Raw genomic sequence first — 23,848 nt, 5'->3', positions numbered from 1 at the left:
GTGTATACAGGTCATACACATCGTGCGCGGTATATATACTGTAGTGTATGATGTATACAGGTCATACACACTGTGTGCAGTATAAAGACTGTAGTGTATGGTGTATACAGGTCATACACATAATGTGCGGTATATAGAGTGTAGCGTATGGTGTATACAGGTCATACACACCGTGTGTGGTATATAGACTGTAGTGTATGGTGTCTACAGGTCATACACATCATGTGCGGTATATAGAGTGTAGCGCATGGTGTATACAGGTCTTACACACGGTGTGCAGTATATAGAATAGTGTATGGTGTATACAGGGTCATACACATCGTGTGTGGTATATAGAGTGTAGTGTATGGTGTATACAGGTCATACACATCATGTGCGGTATATAGAGTGTAGCGTATGGTGTATACAGGACCTACACATTGTGTGTGGTATATAGAGTGTAGTGTATGGTGTATACAGGTCATACACATCATGTGCGGTATATATACTGTAGTGTATGGTGTATACAGGTCATACACATCATGTGCGGTATATAGACTGTAGTGTATGGTGTATACAGGTCATACACACCGTGTGCAGTATATAGACTGTAGTGTATGGTGTATACAGGTCATACAAATCGTGTGCGGTACATAGAGTGGAGTGTATGGTGTATACAGGTCATACACATCGTGTGTGGTATATAAACTGTAGTGTATGGTGTATACAGGTCATACACATCATGTGCGGTATACAGAGTGTAGTGTATGGTGTATACAGGTCATACACATCATGTGCAGTATATAGAGTGTAGTGTATGGTGTATACAGGTCATACACATCGTGTGCGGTATATAGAGTGTAGTGTATGGTGTATACAGGTCATACACATCATGTGCGGTATATAGAGTTTAGTGTATGGTGTATACAGGTCATACACATCATGTGCGGTATATTGAGTGTAGTGTATGGTGTATACAGGTCATACACATCGTGTGCGGTATATAGAGTGTAGTGTATGGTGTATACAGGTCATACACATCGTGTGCGGTATATAGAGTGTAGTGTATGGTGTATACAGGTCATACACATCATGTGCAGTATATAGACTGTTGTGCATGGTGTATACAGGTCATACACATCGTGTGCGGTATATAGAGTGTAGTGTATGGTGTATACAGGTCATACACATCATGTGCGGTATATAGAGTGTAGTGTATGGTGTATACAGGTCATACACATCGTGTGCGGTATATAGACTGTAGTGTATGGTGTATACAGGTCATACACATCATGTGCGGTATATAGAGTGTAGTGTATGGTGTATACAGGTCATACACATCGTGTGCGGTATATAGAGTGTAGTGTACGGTGTATACAGGTCATACACATCATGTGCGGTATATAGAGTGTAGTGTATGGTGTATACAGGTCATACACATCGTGTGCGGTATATAGAGTGTAGTGTATGGTGTATACAGGTCATACACATCATGTGCGGTATATAGAGTGTAGCGTATGGTGTATACAGGACCTACACATTGTGTGTGGTATATAGACTGTAGTGTATGGTGTATACAGGTCATACACATCATGTGCGGTATATATACTGTAGTGTATGGTGTATACAGGTCATACACATCATGTGCGGTATATAGACTGTAGTGTATGGTGTTTACAGGTCATACACACCGTGTGCAGTATATAGACTGTAGTGTATGGTGTATACAGGTCATACAAATCGTGTGCGGTATATAGAGTGGAGTGTGTGGTGTATACAGGTCATACACATCATGTGTGGTATATAAACTGTAGTGTATGGTGTATACAGGTCATACACATCATGTGCGGTATATAGAGTGTAGTGTATGGTGTATACAGGTCATACACATCGTGTGCGGTATATAGAGTGTAGTGTATGGTGTATACAGGTCATACACATCGTGTGCGGTATATAGAGTGTAGTGTATGGTGTATACAGGTCATACACATCATGTGCAGTATATAGAGTGTAGTGTATGGTGTATACAGGTCATACACATCGTGTGCGGTATATAGAGTGTAGTGTATGGTGTATACAGGTCATACACATCATGTGCGGTATATAGAGTTTAGTGTATGGTGTATACAGGTCATACACATCATGTGCAGTATATAGAGTGTAGTGTATGGTGTATACAGGTCATACACATCGTGTGCGGTATATAGAGTGTAGTGTATGGTGTATACAGGTCATACACATCATGTGCGGTATATAGAGTTTAGTGTATGGTGTATACAGGTCATACACATCGTGTGCGGTATATAGAGTGTAGTGTATGGTGTATACAGGTCATACACATCGTGTGCGGTATATAGAGTGTAGTGTATGGTGTATACAGGTCATACACATCGTGTGCGGTATATAGAGTGTAGTGTATGGTGTATACAGGTCATACACATCATGTGAGGTATATAGAGTGTAGTGTATGGTGTATACAGGTCATACACATCGTGTGCGGTATATAGAGTGTAGTGTATGGTGTATACAGGTCATACACATCATGTGCGGTATATAGAGTTTAGTGTATGGTGTATACAGGTCATACACATCGTGTGCGGTATATAGAGTGTAGTGTATGGTGTATACAGGTCATACACATCGTGTGCGGTATATAGAGTGTAGTGTATGGTGTATACAGGTCATACACATCGTGTGCGGTATATAGAGTGTAGTGTATGGTGTATACAGGTCATACACATCATGTGCGGTATATAGAGTGTAGTGTATGGTGTATACAGGTCATACACATCGTGTGCGGTATATAGAGTGTAGTGTATGGTGTATACAGGTCATACACATCGTGTGCGGTATATAGAGTGTAGTGTATGGTGTATACAGGTCATACACATCATGTGCGATATATAGAGTGTAGTGTATGGTGTATACAGGTCATACACATCATGTGCGGTATATAGAGTGTAGTGTATGGTGTATACAGGTCATACACATCATGTGCGGTATATAGAGTGTAGTGTATGGTGTATACAGGTCATACACATCGTGTGCGGTATATAGAGTGTGGTGTATGGTGTATACAGGTCATACACATCGTGTGTGGTATATAGAGTGTAGTGTATGGTGTATACAGGTCATACACACCGTGTGCGGTATATAGACTGTAGTGTATGGTGTATACAGGTCATACACATCGTGTGCGGTATATAGAGTGTAGTGTATGGTGTATACAGGTCATACACATCGTGTGCGGTATATAGAGTGTAGTGTATGGTGTATACAGGTCATACACATCGTGTGTGGTATATAAACTGTAGTGTATGGTTTATACAGGTCATACACATCATGTGCGGTATATAGAGTGTAGTGTATGGTGTATACAGGTCATACACATCATGTGCGGTATATAGAGTGTAGTGTATGGTGTATACAGGTCATACACATCGTGTGTGGTATATAAACTGTAGTGTATGGTGTATACAGGTCATACACATCATGTGCGGTATGTAGAGTGTAGTGTATGGTGTATACAGGTCATACACATCATGTGCGGTATATAGAGTGTAGTGTATGGTGTATACAGGTCATACACATCGTGTGCGGTATATAGAGTGTAGTGTATGGTGTATACAGGTCATACACATCGTGTGCGGTATATAGAGTGTAGTGTATGGTGTATACAGGTCATACACATCGTGTGTGGTATATAGACTGTAGTGTATGGTGTATACAGGTCATACACATCATGTGCGGTATATAGAGTGTAGTGTATGGTGTATACAGGTCATACACATCGTGTGCGGTATATAGAGTGTAGTGTATGGTGTATACAGGTCATACACATCGTGTGCGGTATATAGACTGTAGTGTATGGTGTATACAGGTCATACACATCATGTGCGGTATATAGAGTGTAGTGTATGGTGTATACAGGTCATACACATCGTGTGCGGTATATAGAGTGTAGTGTATGGTGTATACAGGTCATACACATCGTGTGCGGTATATAGACTGTAGTGTATGGTGTATACAGGTCATACACATCATGTGCGGTATATAGAGTGTAGTGTATGGTGTATACAGGTCATACACATCGTGTGCGGTATATAGAGTGTAGTGTATGGTGTATACAGGTCATACACATCGTGTGCGGTATATAGAGTGTAGTGTATGGTGTATACAGGTCATACACATCGTGTGCAGTATATAGAGTGTAGTGTATGGTGTATACAGGTCATACACATCATGTGCGGTATATAGAGTGTAGTGTATGGTGTATACAGGTCATACACATCGTGTGCGGTATATAGAGTGTAGTGTATGGTGTATACAGGTCATACACACCGTGTGCGGTATATAGAGTGTAGTGTATGGTGTATACAGGTCATACACATCGTGTGCGGTATATAGAGTGTAGTGTATGGTGTATACAGGTCATACACATCGTGTGTGGTATATAGAGTGTAGTGTATGGTGTATACAGGTCATACACACCGTGTGCGGTATATAGACTGTAGTGTATGGTGTATACAGGTCATACACATCGTGTGCGGTTGTTAAATATTAATAATCCGTTAATTTCTTATAAGAACCAGTTCTGTACATTGCTTTAGCTTACACGACATATGCTATTTTTAAGCTTGGCTCATGGTAGAAAGACAGCTCCATATATGTAGAGACCACGTGCTTTAGGAGACGTATATAATTCATGGCTAACTGTAGAGGTCGCTCGTTCCTTCCTTCACCATCATGAGAGACAGACGCAAGATGACATAACTCAACAGCTGGTATGTTACTTTATTACGAAGAAGCCGAACTGAGAGACAGACGCCATTTGCCATGTGAGATCCCATAGAGAAAGAAGAATACATGCTGCTTTGCTATGAACAATGGACAATATCTCTTTCACTTATTTTTATTCACCTGTTTTTCTGTAATAACCTTTCTTTGATGGAAGAAACCAAATAAACCACTATATTTTTATCTGGTAACTAGTCCTGAGTATTTTACAGGATATGCATTATTTTACATTGGAGAGCCAGCCAGATCTGAATTTTTGTACTTTTTTGCGGATTTCCTTCAACTTGCACACACGGGGGATTGGACTTTGCTAACGTCAAATCATATGTGCAAGTTATCGGGAATTCCACTACTTACAAGAATCACATGGAACCTAGAAGTAAGAAGTACCAGATAGATTGAGAAGTACTACAAGTGCCAAAAGTACCAGACCTAAGCCAGACGTGTGAAGACAGGAACCCAGCGTTGTCCATCAAAGGAGCTGAGACATTTCAAGGTAAGATAAAATGGATGTCATTAATTGTCTTGCTAAGCAGAGTAAATTGAAATTTAAGTCTGTAGACAATTCTAATTCAGAAGTTTTATGGTTAAGTTTATATGCCGAGTGTGAACTCGAGAATCAGAGGTTAGATTCTAAGTTTTTCAATAGAGAAAGAGAGAGATTAAAAAATATTCTACAGATGGTAGATATATTTCATAGATCTGTGTCAGAGAAATCCAAAAATGATTGTGTAGAGGATAGTGATATTCCCGAGATTCACTGTAATGTGGAGAAACAGTTACAAGTAGCAGTCATTGAAGGTGACCTTGCAGACGTGGAACAAGATGGAGAAGTAGGAGGAGACTTCAGAACTGACGTAGAGGACGTACAAGGGAAAGACGTACCACTAAAAATAGAAGACTCACAGGCCCAAATCCGAAGTAACGTGAGGAAGAATTTGATAAAAATATGCCAAATAATTCCTACTTATGACAACAAAATAGATGTTTGTAGAAACTCTGAGATCTTTGAAAGTTGTACTGATAACTTTGATTTATCTAACGAGGAGAAGAATCAGTTGTTCAAAATGTGGATCCCTGTAAATTTTGCAAGGAGATTGTCTTTAAAGTTATCTGGTGAAACACATGAGAATTTAACTGATAAAGACAGATTAAAAATTCTCATTTTTTGTTCATCAAATGAAAATCATCCAGATATTGATATTCTTCAAAAATTAAGGATTGGTCGGAAGGAATGTATTTTTACGTTCATGTCCATATATGAACGTTTGTACAAAATGCTGAGTGAGAATGTCAAAACACCGTCCCTCATAAGGAGTTTTGTAAGCAAATTTTGGTTTCTAAATCCTGCATCTCGTGTTATTGCGTCACAAAAAGATTCTTTGTTTGAATGTGCGCAATTTCTTGATTTTGCCAGGAAACACGAGAATCGTGAAAGGAAAATAAATTGTGCTAATTTTGGAAAGACAGGCAGAGTAAAATCTTATCAAAAGCTGGTATTAGCAAAACCTTTTAAAATGAGTTTTCCCCAAAATCAAATCTACGAAGAAAGAAAAAGAAAATCACATGTTTGTTATAAACCATATGGAATGATGCAAAAGAACACCGAAAAGACACAAATTGAATTAAGAAAAATGATGAGTTCTGATTTTCTTTCTGTAACAAAGATGGCCGAATTTAACAGACAGAAACAGGTGGTGAGTGACATCATGGCCTGTAAACTGAATACTCTGCTCCAAGAATCTATTAGCTTTAAAATGGCAAGAACTTTTCAGGATATTTTTTGCAGAGAAATAAGTATGGGTGTAGGAATTGGCTAGAAAAAGTAATATATATTGTGTAACAGTGTTATACAATTAGTGAGTTATATGTAATTATTTTATAGAGTATAATCCTGTAGTTTTATGGTTTGTGGATATATACATAGTCATACAGTATATATAGAGTGTTTGTAGAAGTAGAAATAGTAGAACTGTATTTTTTAATGAAAATTAAAATCTACATCAGTAATAATATTTAGAATATGAATATGATATTAACCTTATTTTTTATGTTTCCTTAGAATTTTCATTTCAAAGCAGGACTTAATCGAGAAAAATTCTCTTTCAAGGATTTATGCCTTTATTTACACAGGATGTTGCAATAATTGCATGATTTTATATATCTAACCCTTAAAAGGAAATAACCAATTGCTTTTTAAAATGTTCTGGGTGTGTGTTTTTTTACTGCATGGTTTGAATGACAACCACAGCAGGGGAATTTGAACCTTGTTCTAATAATACAAGTATACCAGTATACTATGTCCCTGTTCCTTAGGAAAAGAATTTTAAAGGGGGAATATTCAAAGAAATATTAAGAGACTAAATTGAAATAGTTTACAATGCATTGATAATTAGGATAATTTGGGTTAAAATACGTGTATTAAACTTAATATGTGACACAGTCTGAGTGACAGTGACTGAGTGTATGAGCAGCTGCTGAGCGAGTAATGTGATACGTTTGTGAGACCTCAGGATCCTGAATGCATGAGAGAAAGAAAAAAAAAAAAAACCCCCAAAGCTTTTATCTTTAGGAAATTATTAGAATATTAAGATACATAATGAAATATTATCTATACAAACATATATTTCTATATTTCTATAGTAATTATTATTTCTTGATTTAGTTAATTGTGGATAAGTGCAATCGCACAACAAAATAGAAAATAGTTTAGGAAGAAAATCTATTCTTTCCTTATCAGCTTTAGCTCTTTTAAACAGGCACCAGCACAGAGCTTGGTATTCACCAGCTGCATCTGGGAATAGTGGACCTTCCTTCTCTGTCCAAGTGTGTTACATTTAAATTAATTTTTCCAAAGGATAATTTTATGATATTCAAATTAATTTTGATGGTTACACATCTTCAGACAAATAATGGTATAAGCAAGTATAAATTCACATAATTTATACATTAATTATTTTTAATTTTGGTTTTGATAAATGAATTATTTCATGAAACAATATTTTTTGGTATTAAGGGGGAAATATGTTTTTTATCCTGACTACATAATCACATTTGATTAATACCTCTTCTTCACACATTTTAATAGGAAAAAATATTAATAAGGTACAATGGTATAAGTATTGGGTATAATAACAAGTATTATAAAGAGTCATTTCTTTACACTAAGAGGAATTACATGCAAAGTTGCATGATTTGAATATTTTGATAACACAAGTTTATGACAATTATGAAATAATCCAGATCATGGAAATATTAAGGGTATATGTTACTGAAGACATAACTACTCTGCATCAACATAAAGGCCTTATTCTTATTTTTATTTTTTATTCTTATTTTTCATTATTTTTAATTCTTTCACCAATATTTAGTAAAGTAATATCTATTGAGAATATTGCTTCATTAAATATAGCAATTATATGGTTCTATTACTAAGGAAAATGTTTCACTTCTGAGTTATATGCAACAATTCTTTTATTCATTCATTCGCTCACTCATATATTCTTATTTTGGTTCATGGCTTTACATTCCTACATATTATTAGTATAATAAATATATTCCTTATTAATAAAGATGATAACACTGGTTACATAAAACACAGTGACACCTATGGGTTGAAAAAGGTAATTACACCTATGACATAAAAATGTTCTATCACATGAAAAAATGGATAATAATGTATTATCACTTATTATTGGTTTATTATTTCAAATATTGAAATCCATATACAGTACAAATTCTGATAATAATTATATGGATATTACTGATTGCTATGGTACGCTGTGATATTATGGGATAGGGAAATTACCAGATTTGGTATAGAATAGGGAATGAAGACTTCAAGCAAGATACTGAAATTATGTTAATAAAGACTTTTCACATTTCTAAACTTCATTGATTTTTATCAGTTGCAAGAAGAAGAATGCCGCGATCCAGAAGTCCCAGAAGGTAACAAAGCTATGATTACTGAGTAATAGACTGTGTTAATTACAAGTGCAGTATCCACCACTGACAGTCACAAGTGCAGTATCCACCACTGACAGTCACAAGTGCAGTATCCACCACCGACAGTCACAATTAAAGTGTCTAACCTGACAACCAGAGGACGATGATCCTATGATGCTGAGATGAACGGTGTTATCACGTTCTTATCAAGTTCCAGAGGTTTTCAATCACCTGAAAAGCTTCGATGAAAGCTGGTGAACAATGAAGGTAATTGTCAGGAAGCTACAACCCTGACATATGTCCTGTGCATTAGGACAAGGACTGGTTATGGTGCTATGTTTAGCAAGGAAGAGTCATTTTAACCCTTGCTTTGTTGACCAAAGACGTCACACCTGTTCAAAGACCAGTACCGATGGAGGATTCCAGAATATCCAAGGCGAGCCCATGTAAGCCCAGGTTTTTAAAGATAACACTGCACAGATATTAAAGCTGCATAGACTTTGTTTTCGTATTAACATTTGAAATTATGGACTTTGATTTGATACACAACACATCTATATGCTATAAGAAAACTGTATTTTTAAAAGAACCAAGAAGAAGACAGAAGACATCAAAATGAAGACCAGATGACATCAGATGATGATGACTGGACCTGAGATGCTTCAATTTAGACTTAGGGAAGTATAATTATACATATTTTATATAAATATTGTTCACGGCTTACCATAACATGAATTCACATCAATTATGTCATTGAGTACTTATAACGGTAATCTGATATTATTATTATTATTATTATTATTATTATTATTATTGATATTAAATTATTTTGTCAAAGAAGAAGAAAAGAAGAAAGAAGATCTTGTTATATTTGAGGGTTCCAATTAATGTCTGTCTCCCTCAAAAGGGGGAATTGTTAAATATTAATAATCCGTTAATTTCTTATAAGAACCAGTTCTGTACATTGCTTTAGCTTACACGACATAGGCTATTTTTAAGCTTGGCTCATGGTAGAAAGACAGCTCCATATATGTAGAGACCACGTGCTTTAGGAGACGTATATAATTCATGGCTAACTGTAGAGGTCGCTCGTTCCTTCCTTCACCATCATGAGAGACAGACGCAAGATGACATAACTCAACAGCTGGTATGTTACTTTATTACGAAGAAGCCGAACTGAGAGACAGACGCCATTTGCCATGTGAGATCCCATAGAGAAAGAAGAATACATGCTGCTTTGCTATGTACAATGGACAATATCTCTTTCACTTATTTTTATTCACCTGTTTTTCTGTAATAACCTTTCTTTGATGGAAGAAACCAAATAAACCACTATATTTTTATCTGGTAACTAGTCCTGAGTATTTTACAGGATATGCATTATTTTACAGCGGTATATAGAGTGTAGTGTATGGTGTATACAGGTCATACACATCGTGTGCGGTATATAGAGTGTAGTGTATGGTGTATACAGGTCATACACATCGTGTGTGGTATATAGAGTGTAGTGTATGGTGTATACAGGTCATACACACCGTGTGCAGTACATAGACTGTAGTGTATGGTGTATACAGGTCATACACATCGTGTGCGGTATATAGAGTGTAGTGTATGGTGTATACAGGTCATACACATCATGTGCGGTATATAGAGTGTAGTGTATGGTGTATACAGGTCATACACACCGTGTGCGGTATATAGAGTGTAGTGTATGGTGTATACAGGTCATACACATCGTGTGCGGTATATAGAGTGTAGTGTATGGTGTATACAGGTCATACACATCATGTGCGGTATATAGAGTGTAGTGTATGGTGTATACAGGTCATACACATCGTGTGCGGTATATAGAGTGTAGTGTATGGTGTATACAGGTCATACACATCGTGTGCGGTATATAGAGTGTAGTGTATGGTGTATACAGGTCATACACATCGTGTGTGGTATATAGAGTGTAGTGTATGGTGTATACAGGTCATACACATCGTGTGCGGTATATAGAGTGTAGTGTATGGTGTATACAGGTCATACACATCTTGTGCGGTATATAGAGTGTAGTGTATGGTGTATACAGGTCATACACATCGTGTGCGGTATATAGAGTGTAGTGTATGGTGTATACAGGTCATACACATCGTGTGCGGTATATAGAGTGTAGTGTATGGTGTATACAGGTCATACACATCGTGTGTGGTATATAGAGTGTAGTGTATGGTATATACAGGTCATACACATCATGTGCGGTATATAGACTGTAGTGTATGGTGTATACAGGTCATACACATCATGTGCGGTATATAGAGTGTAGTGTATGGTGTATACAGGTCATACACATCGTGTGCGGTATATAGAGTGTAGTGTATGATGTATACAGGTCATACACATCGTGTGCGGTATATAGAGTGTAGTGTATGGTGTATACAGGTCATACACATCGTGTGCAGTATATAGAGTGTAGTGTATGGTGTATACAGGTCATACACATCGTGTGCAGTATATAGAGTGTAGTGTATGGTGTATACAGGTCATACACATCATGTGCGGTATATAGACTGTAGTGTATGGTGTATACAGGTCATACACATCATGTGCGGTATATAGAGTGTAGTGTATGGTGTATACAGGTCATACACATCGTGTGCGGTATATAGAGTGTAGTGTATGGTGTATACAGGTCATACACATCATGTGCGGTATATAGACTGTAGTGTATGGTGTTTACAGGTCATACACATCGTGTGCAGTATATAGAGTGTAGTGTATGGTGTATACAGGTCATACACACTGTGTGCAGTATATAGACTGTAGTGTATGGTGTATACAGGTCATACACATCGTGTGCAGTATATAGAGTGTAGTGTATGGTGTATACAGGTCATACACATCGTGTGCGGTATATAGAGTGTAGTGTATGGTGTATACAGGTCATACACATCGTGTGCAGTATATAGAGTGTAGTGTATGGTGTATACAGGTCATACACATCATGTGCGGTATATAGAGTGTAGTGTATGGTGTATACAGGTCATACACATCGTGTGCGGTATATAGAGTGTAGTGTATGGTGTATACAGGTCATACACATCATGTGCGGTATATAGACTGTAGTGTATGGTGTATACAGGTCATACACATCGTGTGCGGTATATAGAGTGTAGTGTATGGTGTATACAGGTCATACACATCGTGTGCAGTATATAGAGTGTAGTGTATGGTGTATACAGGTCATACACATCATGTGCGGTATATAGACTGTAGTGTATGGTGTATACAGGTCATACACATCGTGTGCAGTATATAGACTGTAGTGTATGGTGTATACAGGTCATACACATCGTGTGTGGTATATAGAGTGTAGTGTATGGTGTATACAGGTCATACACATCGTGTGTGGTATATAGAGTGTAGTGTATGGTGTATACAGGTCATACACATCGTGTGTGGTATATAGAGTGTAGTGTATGGTGTATACAGGTCATACACATCATGTGCGGTATATAGAGTGTAGTGTATGGTGTATACAGGTCATACACATCGTGTGTGGTATATAGAGTGTAGTGTATGATGTATACAGGTCATACACATCGTGTGTGGTATATAGAGTGTAGTGTATGGTGTATACAGGTCATACACATCGTGTGTGGTATATAGAGTGTAGTGTATGGTGTATACAGGTCATACACATCATGTGCGGTATATAGAGTGTAGTGTATGGTGTATACAGGTCATACACATCGTGTGTGGTATATAGAGTGTAGTGTATGATGTATACAGGTCATACACATCGTGTGCAGTATATAGAGTGTAGTGTATGGTGTATACAGGTCATACACACCGTGTGCAGTATATAGAGTGTAGTGTATGGTGTATACACGTCATACACACCGTGTGCGGTATATAGAGTGTAGTGTATGGTGTATACAGGTCATACACACCGTGTGCAGTATATAGAGTGTAGTGTATGGTGTATACAGGTCATACACATCATGTGCGGTATATAGAGTGTAGTGTATGGTGTATACAGGTCATACACATCGTGTGTGGTATATAGAGTGTAGTGTATGGTGTATACAGGTCATACACACCGTGTGTGGTATATAGAGTGTAGTGTATGGTGTATACAGGTCATACACATCATGTGCGGTATATAGAGTGTAGTGTATGGTGTATACAGGTCATACACATCATGTGCGGTATATAGAGTGTAGTGTATGGTGTATACAGGTCATACACACCGTGTGCAGTATATAGAGTGTAGCGTATGGTGTATACAGGTCATACACACCGTGTGCGGTATATAGAGTGTAGTGTATGGTGTATACAGGTCATACACATCATGTGCGGTATATAGAGTGTAGTGTATGGTGTATACAGGTCATACACATCGTGTGTGGTATATAGAGTGTAGTGTATGGTGTATACAGGTCATACACACCGTGTGTGGTATATAGAGTGTAGTGTATGGTGTATACAGGTCATACACACCGTGTGCGGTATATAGAGTGTAGTGTATGGTGTATACAGGTCATACACATCGTGTGCGGTATATAGAGTGTAGTGTATGGTGTATACAGGTCATACACATCGTGTGTGGTATATAGAGTGTAGTGTATGGTGTATACAGGTCATACACACCGTGTGCGGTATATAGAGTGTAGTGTATGGTGTATACAGGTCATACACACCGTGTGCAGTATATAGAGTGTAGTGTATGGTGTATACACGTCATACACACCGTGTGCGGTATATAGAGTGTAGTGTATGGTGTATACAGGTCATACACACCGTGTGCAGTATATAGAGTGTAGTGTATGGTGTATACAGGTCATACACATCATGTGCGGTATATAGAGTGTAGTGTATGGTGTATACAGGTCATACACATCGTGTGTGGTATATAGAGTGTAGTGTATGGTGTATACAGGTCATACACACCGTGTGTGGTATATAGAGTGTAGTGTATGGTGTATACAGGTCATACACATCATGTGCGGTATATAGAGTGTAGTGTATGGTGTATACAGGTCATACACATCATGTGCGGTATATAGAGTGTAGTGTATGGTGTATACAGGTCATACACACCGTGTGCAGTATATAGAGTGTAGCGTATGGTGTATACAGGTCATACACACCGTGTGCGGTATATAGAGTGTAGCGTATGGTGTATACAGGTCATACACATCATGTGCGGTATATAGAGTGTAGTGTATGGTGTATACAGGTCATACACATCGTGTGTGGTATATAGAGTGTAGTGTATGGTGTATACAGGTCATACACACCGTGTGTGGTATATAGAGTGTAGTGTATGGTGTATACAGGTCATACACACCGTGTGCGGTATATAGAGTGTAGTGTATGGTGTATACAGGTCATACACATCGTGTGCGGTATATAGAGTGTAGTGTATGGTGTATACAGGTCATACACATCGTGTGTGGTATATAGAGTGTAGTGTATGGTGTATACAGGTCATACACACCGTGTGTGGTATATAGAGTGTAGTGTATGGTGTATACAGGTCATACACACCGTGTGCAGTATATAGAGTGTAGTGTATGGTGTATACAGGTCATACACATCATGTGCGGTATATAGAGTGTAGTGTATGGTGTATACAGGTCATACACATCATGTGCGGTATATAGAGTGTAGTGTATGGTGTATACAGGTCATACACATCATGTGCGGTATATAGAGTGTAGTGTATGGTGTATACAGGTCATACACACCGTGTGCAGTATATAGAGTGTAGCGTATGGTGTATACAGGTCATACACACCGTGTGCGGTATATAGAGTGTAGTGTATGGTGTATACAGGTCATACACATCATGTGCGGTATATAGAGTGTAGTGTATGGTGTATACAGGTCATACACATCGTGTGTGGTATATAGAGTGTAGTGTATGGTGTATACAGGTCATACACACCGTGTGTGGTATATAGAGTGTAGTGTATGGTGTATACAGGTCATACACACCGTGTGCGGTATATAGAGTGTAGTGTATGGTGTATACAGGTCATACACATCGTGTGCGGTATATAGAGTGTAGTGTATGGTGTATACAGGTCATACACATCGTGTGTGGTATATAGAGTGTAGTGTATGGTGTATACAGGTCATACACACCGTGTGTGGTATATAGAGTGTAGTGTATGGTGTATACAGGTCATACACACCGTGTGCGGTATATAGAGTGTAGTGTATGGTGTATACAGGTCATACACATCATGTGCGGTATATAGAGTGTAGTGTATGGTGTATACAGGTCATACACACCGTGTGCAGTATATAGAGTGTAGCGTATGGTGTATACAGGTCATACACACCGTGTGCGGTATATAGAGTGTAGTGTATGGTGTATACAGGTCATACACATCGTGTGCAGTATATAGAGTGTAGTGTATGGTGTATACAGGTCATACACATCGTGTGCGGTATATAGAGTGTAGTGTATGGTGTATACAGGTCATACACATCGTGTGCGGTATATAGAGTGTAGTGTATGGTGTATACAGGTCATACACACCGTGTGCGGTATATAGAGTGTAGCGTATGGTGTATACAGGTCATACACACCGTGTGCGGTATATAGAGTGTAGTGTATGGTGTATACAGGTCATACACATCGTGTGCAGTATATAGAGTGTAGTGTATGGTGTATACAGGTCATACACACCGTGTGCGGTATATAGAGTGTAGTGTATGGTGTATACAGGTCATACACACCGTGTGCAGTATATAGAGTGTAGCGTATGGTGTATACAGGTCATACACACCGTGTGCGGTATATAGAGTGTAGTGTATGGTGTATACAGGTCATACACATCGTGTGCAGTATATAGAGTGTAGTGTATGGTGTATACAGGTCATACACATCGTGTGCGGTATATAGAGTGTAGTGTATGGTGTATACAGGTCATACACACCGTGTGCGGTATATAGAGTGTAGTGTATGGTGTATACAGGTCATACACACCGTGTGCAGTATATAGAGTGTAGTGTATGGTGTATACAGGTCATACACACCGTGTGCAGTATATAGAGTGTAGTGTATGGTGTATACAGGTCATACACATCGTGTGCGGTATATAGAGTGTAGTGTATGGTGTATACAGGTCATACACATCGTGTGCGGTATATAGACCCCTCTTCTGGATTCTTCTGTATGGTTCTTGTATGTGCGGTGATTGCGCTGATATCCTTGTGTTCAGACATCTTTTCTCTATTTCTCTCAATTAAAATGTCCATTATTGTACAAACTTTTACAGGATGGACATAAATCTGTATGAACCAGATTAATTACTACCGATTTTAAAAATTTACTGGGGGGGGGGGGGGCGCCGTTGTGCAGTTCGCCTCAGGCGGTAGAGAGGATAGGTTCACCCCTGGTCATGACAACCCATCGGTGACCTACGATCACATCACATGGGTGGAAAGAATGACGTGTACACATGCAGACGCATGTTAAATGCCACTGTCGCTCCACCTGCGATTATTAACAGCCATCACCTCCTGGGTATGGGGTGGGCTCGCTGCGTGAGCCAGCTTTACACACCCTCTTCCGACTTTTGCTGTACATATGCCGCGGATGTCTTGAAGGGGTTAAAAAACAAACCGCACGTTAATTTCCCTCCCAAATGTGGGGCTGCATCTCCAGTGCCGGACGTCACTCTGACAGCGCTGCAGCCAATCTTGGAGCTCAGCGATGCTCCTGATTTAGATGGCACAAACCACTGAGCACACCGATTGGCTGCAGTGCTGTCTTTGTGACATAATGGCTGCAGCCAAACAAGAGACCGGAGAAGTGCTCAGCTATTAAAATGAACTGAGCCGGCAGGCAAAATGTATCTGATAAAGGACAGCCTCTTTAATATTACCCCTCGATTGTTGCCCACATACTTAGCTACTGGATGGTTCTCTGCCACTTTTAGCAGTTCACTTTCACAGTCAAAAGTCATTTTGTGCACTCCCCGCTTGGCTGCGTGACGAATGAATGATGGTTGCTTGCAAGTGTTGGCATAGACAATATTGTCTGCCAACACTCCTAAACTCAAAACCAAGTCAATCTCCGCCTGCAGAAAAAAGGAAGTGAGTCATTATAAATAAGACGCCAACCATAGCTGAAGATAGTATTTTTTTCATTGAAATTGTTAGGTAAACACTTACTTTTATATTTCGATATTTCTTGCTTTTTAAATAAATACAAAACATGACAAAATAACTTAAAATAGCATCAAGTAAAAAAATTTGAGCATGGGAACCACCCAACCCCTAAGACTGTAGGAGAAAAAAACAAGAGGAATAAAAAAAAGATTTGTAATCCAGCTTTGCTTCCGAGGTGAGCAGGCTGGTGACGGACATCTACAGATAGCTGCTGGCTCTCATGGACAAGCATCAGTATACAAGCAGGCAGCTAGCTGTAAACTGGACGTCACACTTCCATGAGAGATATCTATGTTTGAAAATTATTTTATCTGACAAATGGTTTCCATGCTGAAAAGGTGGGAGAGCGTTGTGCAACGTTTAGTAATTGACCAGAACTCTCCTTTTCTAAGTGCTGAGACTCTGATTCCAGCGATATGCTGGGCTGCTTGTTATAGTTTTGATAAAATTACTATTTTAACTGCGGGAGACCATAACTAGAGAACTAGTAAACCTGCTGTCATGTAGTCCTCCATGTCATGAGCTCTGTATAACCCCGCCCCTGTCTCTGATTGGCTGATTTCTGATTATGCACAGTATACACAGAAAGCTGACAATCATTGATGTGGGCCGGGTTATACAGAGATCAGCATTCAGAGTACTGTTAGATTTTCAGCAGATAAAATTGTGATTTTATCAAAACTGCAGCAAGCAGCCCAGCAAGTGACACATCACTGGTGTCAGGGTCTCTGCACTTTCATTATCTGGTGGCAGATTGTTTTTAAGAATTGCTTGGTTATCACTTTTAGCATTTTGAAGAAACCTTACACAGATTGATATTAACATTTTGGGGTATGTATATATTTGTGAACATTTCCCAAGTTCCTTTCTTCAAAGTAGACAGCTACAAACATTTGTGCATATTCCACATTAATTATCTGATACAATGATAGTGCTATATTTGGGAAGATATTGATGGGACCAAGATGGTGACCACAGAGCATGTACTTGTGTCATCTACAAATCTCATTCACTGAGCTTCATGCATGTCTACCATGCCTAGTGTAATACAATTGGTGTGCAGGTCATCGTAAAAAATGGCCACTTACAGCCAAGAATCATGAAATTGATTACCTTGCTTGCACAGTCAAATCCAGTACCCAGGCTGTCGAGAACCTGAATAACCTGTTTACTGTTGTTGCACTTCACAGCATAGAAAGGCTTTACTTGGGGCAAATCCCTTTGAAAATGGCAGTATTTGTCCACCACATCACTTAGGTTCCCAACAAAGAATGCATCCTGGTTATCCTATTTTCATAAAACAATTAACATGCCAAATCAGCAATGGTTTATAAATGCAAAATAAATAAGTTTTATGTGACTTAATGATCTAAGGCTACTTTCACACATCAGGTTTTTTCCGACAGGCAGGATCCGGCTATTTGTTAAAAAACCTGATCCGGTGTAAATTTTGGAGAACTGAAGAATCGGATCAGTTTTTCCACCGGATCCATCTAGCAGGTTATATCTGTTTCCTGGGGGCTAGCCAATTGGATCTGAGCATGCGCAGACTTAAAAAACTGGATCCGGTGGCCGGATCCGTCTTTTTCCGGATCCGGCACATTCCGGCGCCCATAGGCTTCCATTATAGCAAAAAAGTCGCTGTCCGGTGTTTCACCACAGACAAAAAAACGTTACTAGAGACTTTTTTCCAGACACTAGAATGAAATATTTAGCCGGATCCGGCGAAAACTGGAAGAAACGGAAGGCCATGCGGCACAATCCGACACCAATACAATTCAATGAGAGAAAACCGGATCCGGCGGTAGCTTTCGCTGGATCCGGTTTTTTAACAAATAGAGACAATTTTGACCTTTATGATCAAGCACCATTTTTCAATTCTGACATGTGTGGCAGTAACTTTGGACTTCATGACACATTGTGCTTTATGTTAATGGTAAACTTAGGACAATATGATTAAAGTTTATTCATGAAAATATTTTAAAACATTTGCAATTTTCAAAGTTTTAATTTTTTTGTCTTTAAAACAGTCATACCAAACAAACATGATGATAAAAAATAAAGATTATTATTATGATATATAACATTTCCCATGTATCTACTTTACAGTAATGCAATCTCAAACAAATACTCAAAAGACATATACCGTTAGCTCTGGCTAGAGACATATCTGTACCCGTCTCTCCATTAATGATTATTTATATCCAAGTGGTGGATTTAATCATATAGTATCTACATATGGATACAGAGTATCCATTAACCACTCACACAACAGTATAAAATCAATAAAGCTTTATTAAACATTTAAAAAAAAAAAGCATGTATCATACAAAAAGAGGACACATTTGTGAGGATTTCAGCAAGTAGGTTAAATGAACTACAAAAAGTGATGGTGAGTCAAGTGTAATTTATGACCACATCAATTCAATTTAATTGATCATAGAAAATGGTTGCCAAATGGACATTAAATAAATACTGTATATCTATAGTGGATTTCTATATAGACCAGCTGGATCATATAAATAAACCTGTTAAGTCAATCCTTACCCATGATTTGATCACCAAGTCCTAGACACCACCACATCCGCCCCGATGCACGTTTCACACAGGTGCCTTACAAGTAATGCAATTCAGCAATTTTCAAACATTCTTTAATTTTCTTAGCATGTTAGAAGACCTAAAAATTTTAGTTGCAATTTTCATTTTATTTTAAGATGCTGTAATTTACAAAACAGTTTAGTTACTGACCTTTTCAGTTTTGAAGTGACTTTATGGCTATGTTCACACATTGCATTTTTGCTGCATTTTTTTATGCAGGCAAAACCTACTATCTTAGTATTAAAGAAGCTTTTTACAAAAAGCATGTTTGTTTTACTGCGTGTTTGCTGCATTTTTTTTGCTGTGTTTTTGTTGTCTCTTGTGCATGACGATATACACTGCGTGCAGAATTATTAGGCAAGTTGTATTTGAGAGGATTCTTTTTATTATTGAACAACAACTATGTTCTCAATCAACCCAAAAGACTCATAGATATCAAAGCTTAATATGTTTGGAAGTTGGAGTGGGTTTTTTTTTAGATTTGGCTATCTTAGGAGGATATCTGATTTTTTCAGGTAACTATTACTGTGCAGAATTATTAGGCAACCTAATAAAAACCAAATACCGTATATACCCATCTCACTTGTTTATTTTCACCAGGTAAACCAATATAACACACAATTTAGAAATAAACATTTCTGACATTCAAAAACAAAAAATAAAAAATCAGTGACCAATATAGCCACCTTTCTTTACCATGACACTCAAAAGCCTTCCATCCATAGATTCTGTCAGTTGCTTGATCTGTTTACGATCAACATTGCGTGCAGCAGCCACCACAGCCTCCCAGACATTGTTCCCAGAGGTGTACTGTTTTCCCTCCCTGTAGATCTCACATTTTCTGAGGGACCACAGGTTCTCTATGGGGTTCAGATCAGGTGAACAAGGGTGCCATGTCATTATTTTTTCTTCTTTTAGACCTTTACTGGCCAGCCACGCTGTGGAGTGTTTGGATGCATGTGATGGACATTGTTCTGCATGAAAATCATGTTTTTCTTGAACGATACCGACTGTTTCCTGTACCGCTGCTTGAAGAAGGTGTCTTCCAGAAACTGGTAATAGGTCTGGGAGTTGAGCTTCACTCCATCCTCAACCCGAAAAGGTCCCACAAGTTCATCTTTGATGATACCAGCCCATACCAGTACCCCACCTCCACCTTGCTGGCGTCTGAGTCGGAGTGGAGCTCTCTCCCCTTTACTGATCCAGCCTCGGGCCCATCCATCTGGCCCATCAAGAGTCACTCTCATTTCATCAGTCCATAAAACCTTAGAAAAATCAGTCTTAAGATATTTCTTGGCCCAGTCTTGATGTTTTATCTTATGTTTCTTGTTGAAAGGTGGCAGTTTTTCAGCCTTCCTTACCTTGGCCATGTCCCTGAGTATGGCACACCTTGTGCTTTTTGATACTCCAGTAATGTTGCAGCTCTGAAATATGGGAAAACTGATGGCAAATGGCATCTTGGCAGCTTCATGCTTGATTTTCCTCAATTCATGGGCAGTTATTTTGCACCTTTTATTATCAACACGCTTCTTGCGACCCTGTTGGATATTTGCCATGAAACGCTTGATTGTTCAGTGATCACACTTCAAAAGATTGGCAAGTTCAAGACTGCTGCATCCCTCTGCAAGACATCTCACAATTTTTGACTTTTCAGAGTCCGTCAAATCTCTCTTCTGACCCATTTTGCCAAAGGAAAGGAAGTTGCCTAATAATTAAGCACACCTTATATAGGGTGTTGGTGTCATTAGACCACACCCCTCCTCATTACAGAGATGAAAATCACCTGATTTCATAATTGGCAGTTGGCTTTCAAGCCTATACAGCTTGGAGTAGTAGAGCATGTATAAAAAGGATGATGTGATCAAAATACTCATTTGCCTAATAATTCTGCACACAGTGTAGTTTAGTGCCTCTCAAAAAATCATGATGCAACTTCCTAAGGCTATGTGCCCACGATCTGGATATAGCAGCATTTTGGACGCAGCGTATTTTCACTGCAGTGTCGGGTATTGAGAAACGAGACTCGTGCGAATTTCTCGCAAGTGTGCGTGAGAATATGCAGAGAGCAGGGCCATATTTGCCACTAGGCACTTGAGGGCATGTGCCTAGGGCGCCAGGATGCGGGGGGGCGGCACCTGAGCAAGGTTTTCTTTTTAAGTCCTTGTTGACATGGAAAGAGCGTTCCCTGAAGAAGGACGCTCCGCCCTCATCTTAGTGGTGTTGGAAGACCAGGCGCCTCTTGCTGGTGGCTGCAGAGATAGAGCGACTGTGCCAGGGATGCGCTCTCTGCTGCTCGGGGGACTGACGAGATGAGAGGAGCGGGCGGAGGAGAAAGAGAAAAATGGCGGAGTCGGCGGCGGTGTCCCAGCATCGCTTCTTTTGCTATCACTGCATGGGGGAGATCAGCCCAAAACTGCCGGTGAGTACGGAACACCCGGGACGGGGGAGAGCTGGGCCAGGGTGGTGCAGAGACCGGGGAGCAGCCTCTGTAACTGGAGAGCAAGGTGCGCTCAGGGGTGGGCTGGGTCAGGGGGGGCAAATGCCCTCGGGCCGGTTCCCAAGCAGCTGCTCATGACCGCCAGAGGGCCACACTGTTACCTTTGAATATGTTCATCTGCTGTCCTGGCCACATGACAGAGATGCAGATATGCCCCCTGAACGCAGTGTGTGCTGCTGCTCTGAAGTGATGTCACACAACGCATCTGGAGCTGCTTCATTCTGCCAGAGAGGACTGCTGATCGGAGACATCAGTGGAAAAGTATGAGGTCAGGACTCAGGAGGTCTGCAGTGAGGGGGGCAGCAGGACGCTGCTCATCTCCTCACACAGAATTGTACAGTGTCCGGTCGGTGGACCCTCTGTTGGGGCTCAGTGTGAGTTATTGCAGTCTGAACTTTGATGCAGATTAGGGTCGTCCTGTCAGTGCGGAAAGTTCAGTCTGGTTCAATAAATCTTAGGCTGAGTTCACACGTGGCGTTTTTTTCGCGTTTCCGCGGCGATTTTAACCGCGCGATTTTGCCGTGAAAACGTGAAAAATAAGCATCCCATGCATTCTTATGGGATTCCGCAATGCTGTGCTAATGCTGCGGTTTTTACCGTGGCGGAATCGCTTCGCGGTAAAAACGCAGCATGCTCATTAATTTCGCTGAATCGCGGCAATCCCGCACCCATAGGAATGCATTGTTCTGCTTACTTTCCGCATGAGGCTGTGCACACCATGCGAAAAGTAAGCAGAACATTTGCGGATGGTACCCACGGTCCGGAGGAGAGGAGACTGTCCTCCGGGCTTTGGATACCATATCCCTGTAAAAAATAGAATTTAAAATAAAAAATATTGTTATTCTCACCTTCCGACGTCCCGCGCAGTCTTCCCGCCTCTCTCCACGCTCCCGGTCCCAGTAAGCCTTTGCGAGCGATGACGTCCGCTCTCGCAGGATCGCGAAGCCTCGCGGTCATTCGCGCGACGTCATCGCGAATGACCGCGAGACATCGTGATCCCGCGAGAACAGACGTCATCGCGGTAATTGTCGCAAAGGATTGCTGGGACCGGGAGCGTGGAGAGAGGCGGGAAGGCTGCGCGGGACATCGGAAGGTGAGAATAACAATATTTTTTTTTTATTATTATTTTTTACATTCTATCTTTTACTATTGAGGCCGCATAGGCGGCCTCAATAGTAAAAAGTTGGTCACACTCGTCAAACACTATGTTTGACTAGTGTGGCCAACCTGTCAATCAGATCTCCAAGCGATGCTCCAGATCGCTTGCAAAACGCTAGCAATTCTGCAAGCTAATTACGCTTGCAAAATGCTAGTTTTTCCGCGGGAAAATCGCAGGAATTTAAAAGGCGATTTTCCCACGGAATGGAATTCCAGAATTCTCGCGGTAATTTCCGCAAGAGTTCCGCTACATGTGAACCCAGCCTTACTGAGTCCCAGCAGAGAGGCCACAGAAATCAATATACAGGATCATGATCCTGCACTAACAGATCACGTGTCTACCTATAGCACATCGCAGCTAGTACCAGATAACTCCATATATGCGAGGTCCTGTGGGCAAGTCTAGATGTGATTAGTCCAGTGTATCTCTTTGTACAGATCACATCCACTATTCAGATCAGTGTATCATCTACTAATGTCTGTAGTCACAGTATATAATATATACCAATCATGGATTCACCCATATATACTCTACTTGGTATACTGTGTGAATAGACATCGGTGATTACAATTATGTACAGGTTATTGTGTGTATAGTATATCTGATCTCTGCCCGTGTCTTGTATATATTATCCCAAAGTCCAGGCCGTGGACTGAGACAGCCGGAGGGCTGAAAACTGTGGCTCACGGGTTGCACCGTAC

At 39.8% G+C, this 23,848-nt stretch overlaps 1 protein-coding gene across 2 annotated transcripts in view; it reads right to left on the bottom strand.

Annotated features, from left to right (window-relative positions):
- The window catches only part of LOC141074257 (antizyme inhibitor 2-like), a 211,896-nt gene that overhangs the window by 128,261 nt on the left and 59,787 nt on the right, over positions 1 to 23,848 (bottom strand). For both annotated transcript variants that reach the window (XM_073561876.1, XM_073561877.1), the window contains exons 3-4: positions 18,007 to 18,180; positions 16,630 to 16,802 (exon numbers count right to left, since the gene is read on the bottom strand). In XM_073561876.1, coding sequence (XP_073417977.1) covers positions 16,630 to 16,802; positions 18,007 to 18,180 — 347 coding nt within the window. The remainder of the gene's footprint in view (positions 1 to 16,629; positions 16,803 to 18,006; positions 18,181 to 23,848) is intronic.

This window comes from Dendrobates tinctorius, unplaced genomic scaffold, assembly GCF_039654945.1.
Source record: "Dendrobates tinctorius isolate UK_male_01 unplaced genomic scaffold, ASM3965494v1 ptg000331l, whole genome shotgun sequence".
In the NCBI taxonomy this organism is placed as follows: Eukaryota; Metazoa; Chordata; class Amphibia; order Anura; family Dendrobatidae; genus Dendrobates; species Dendrobates tinctorius.
Note: the sequence above shows the minus strand (reverse complement) of the source record. Positions and strands in the feature narration are given on the sequence as shown.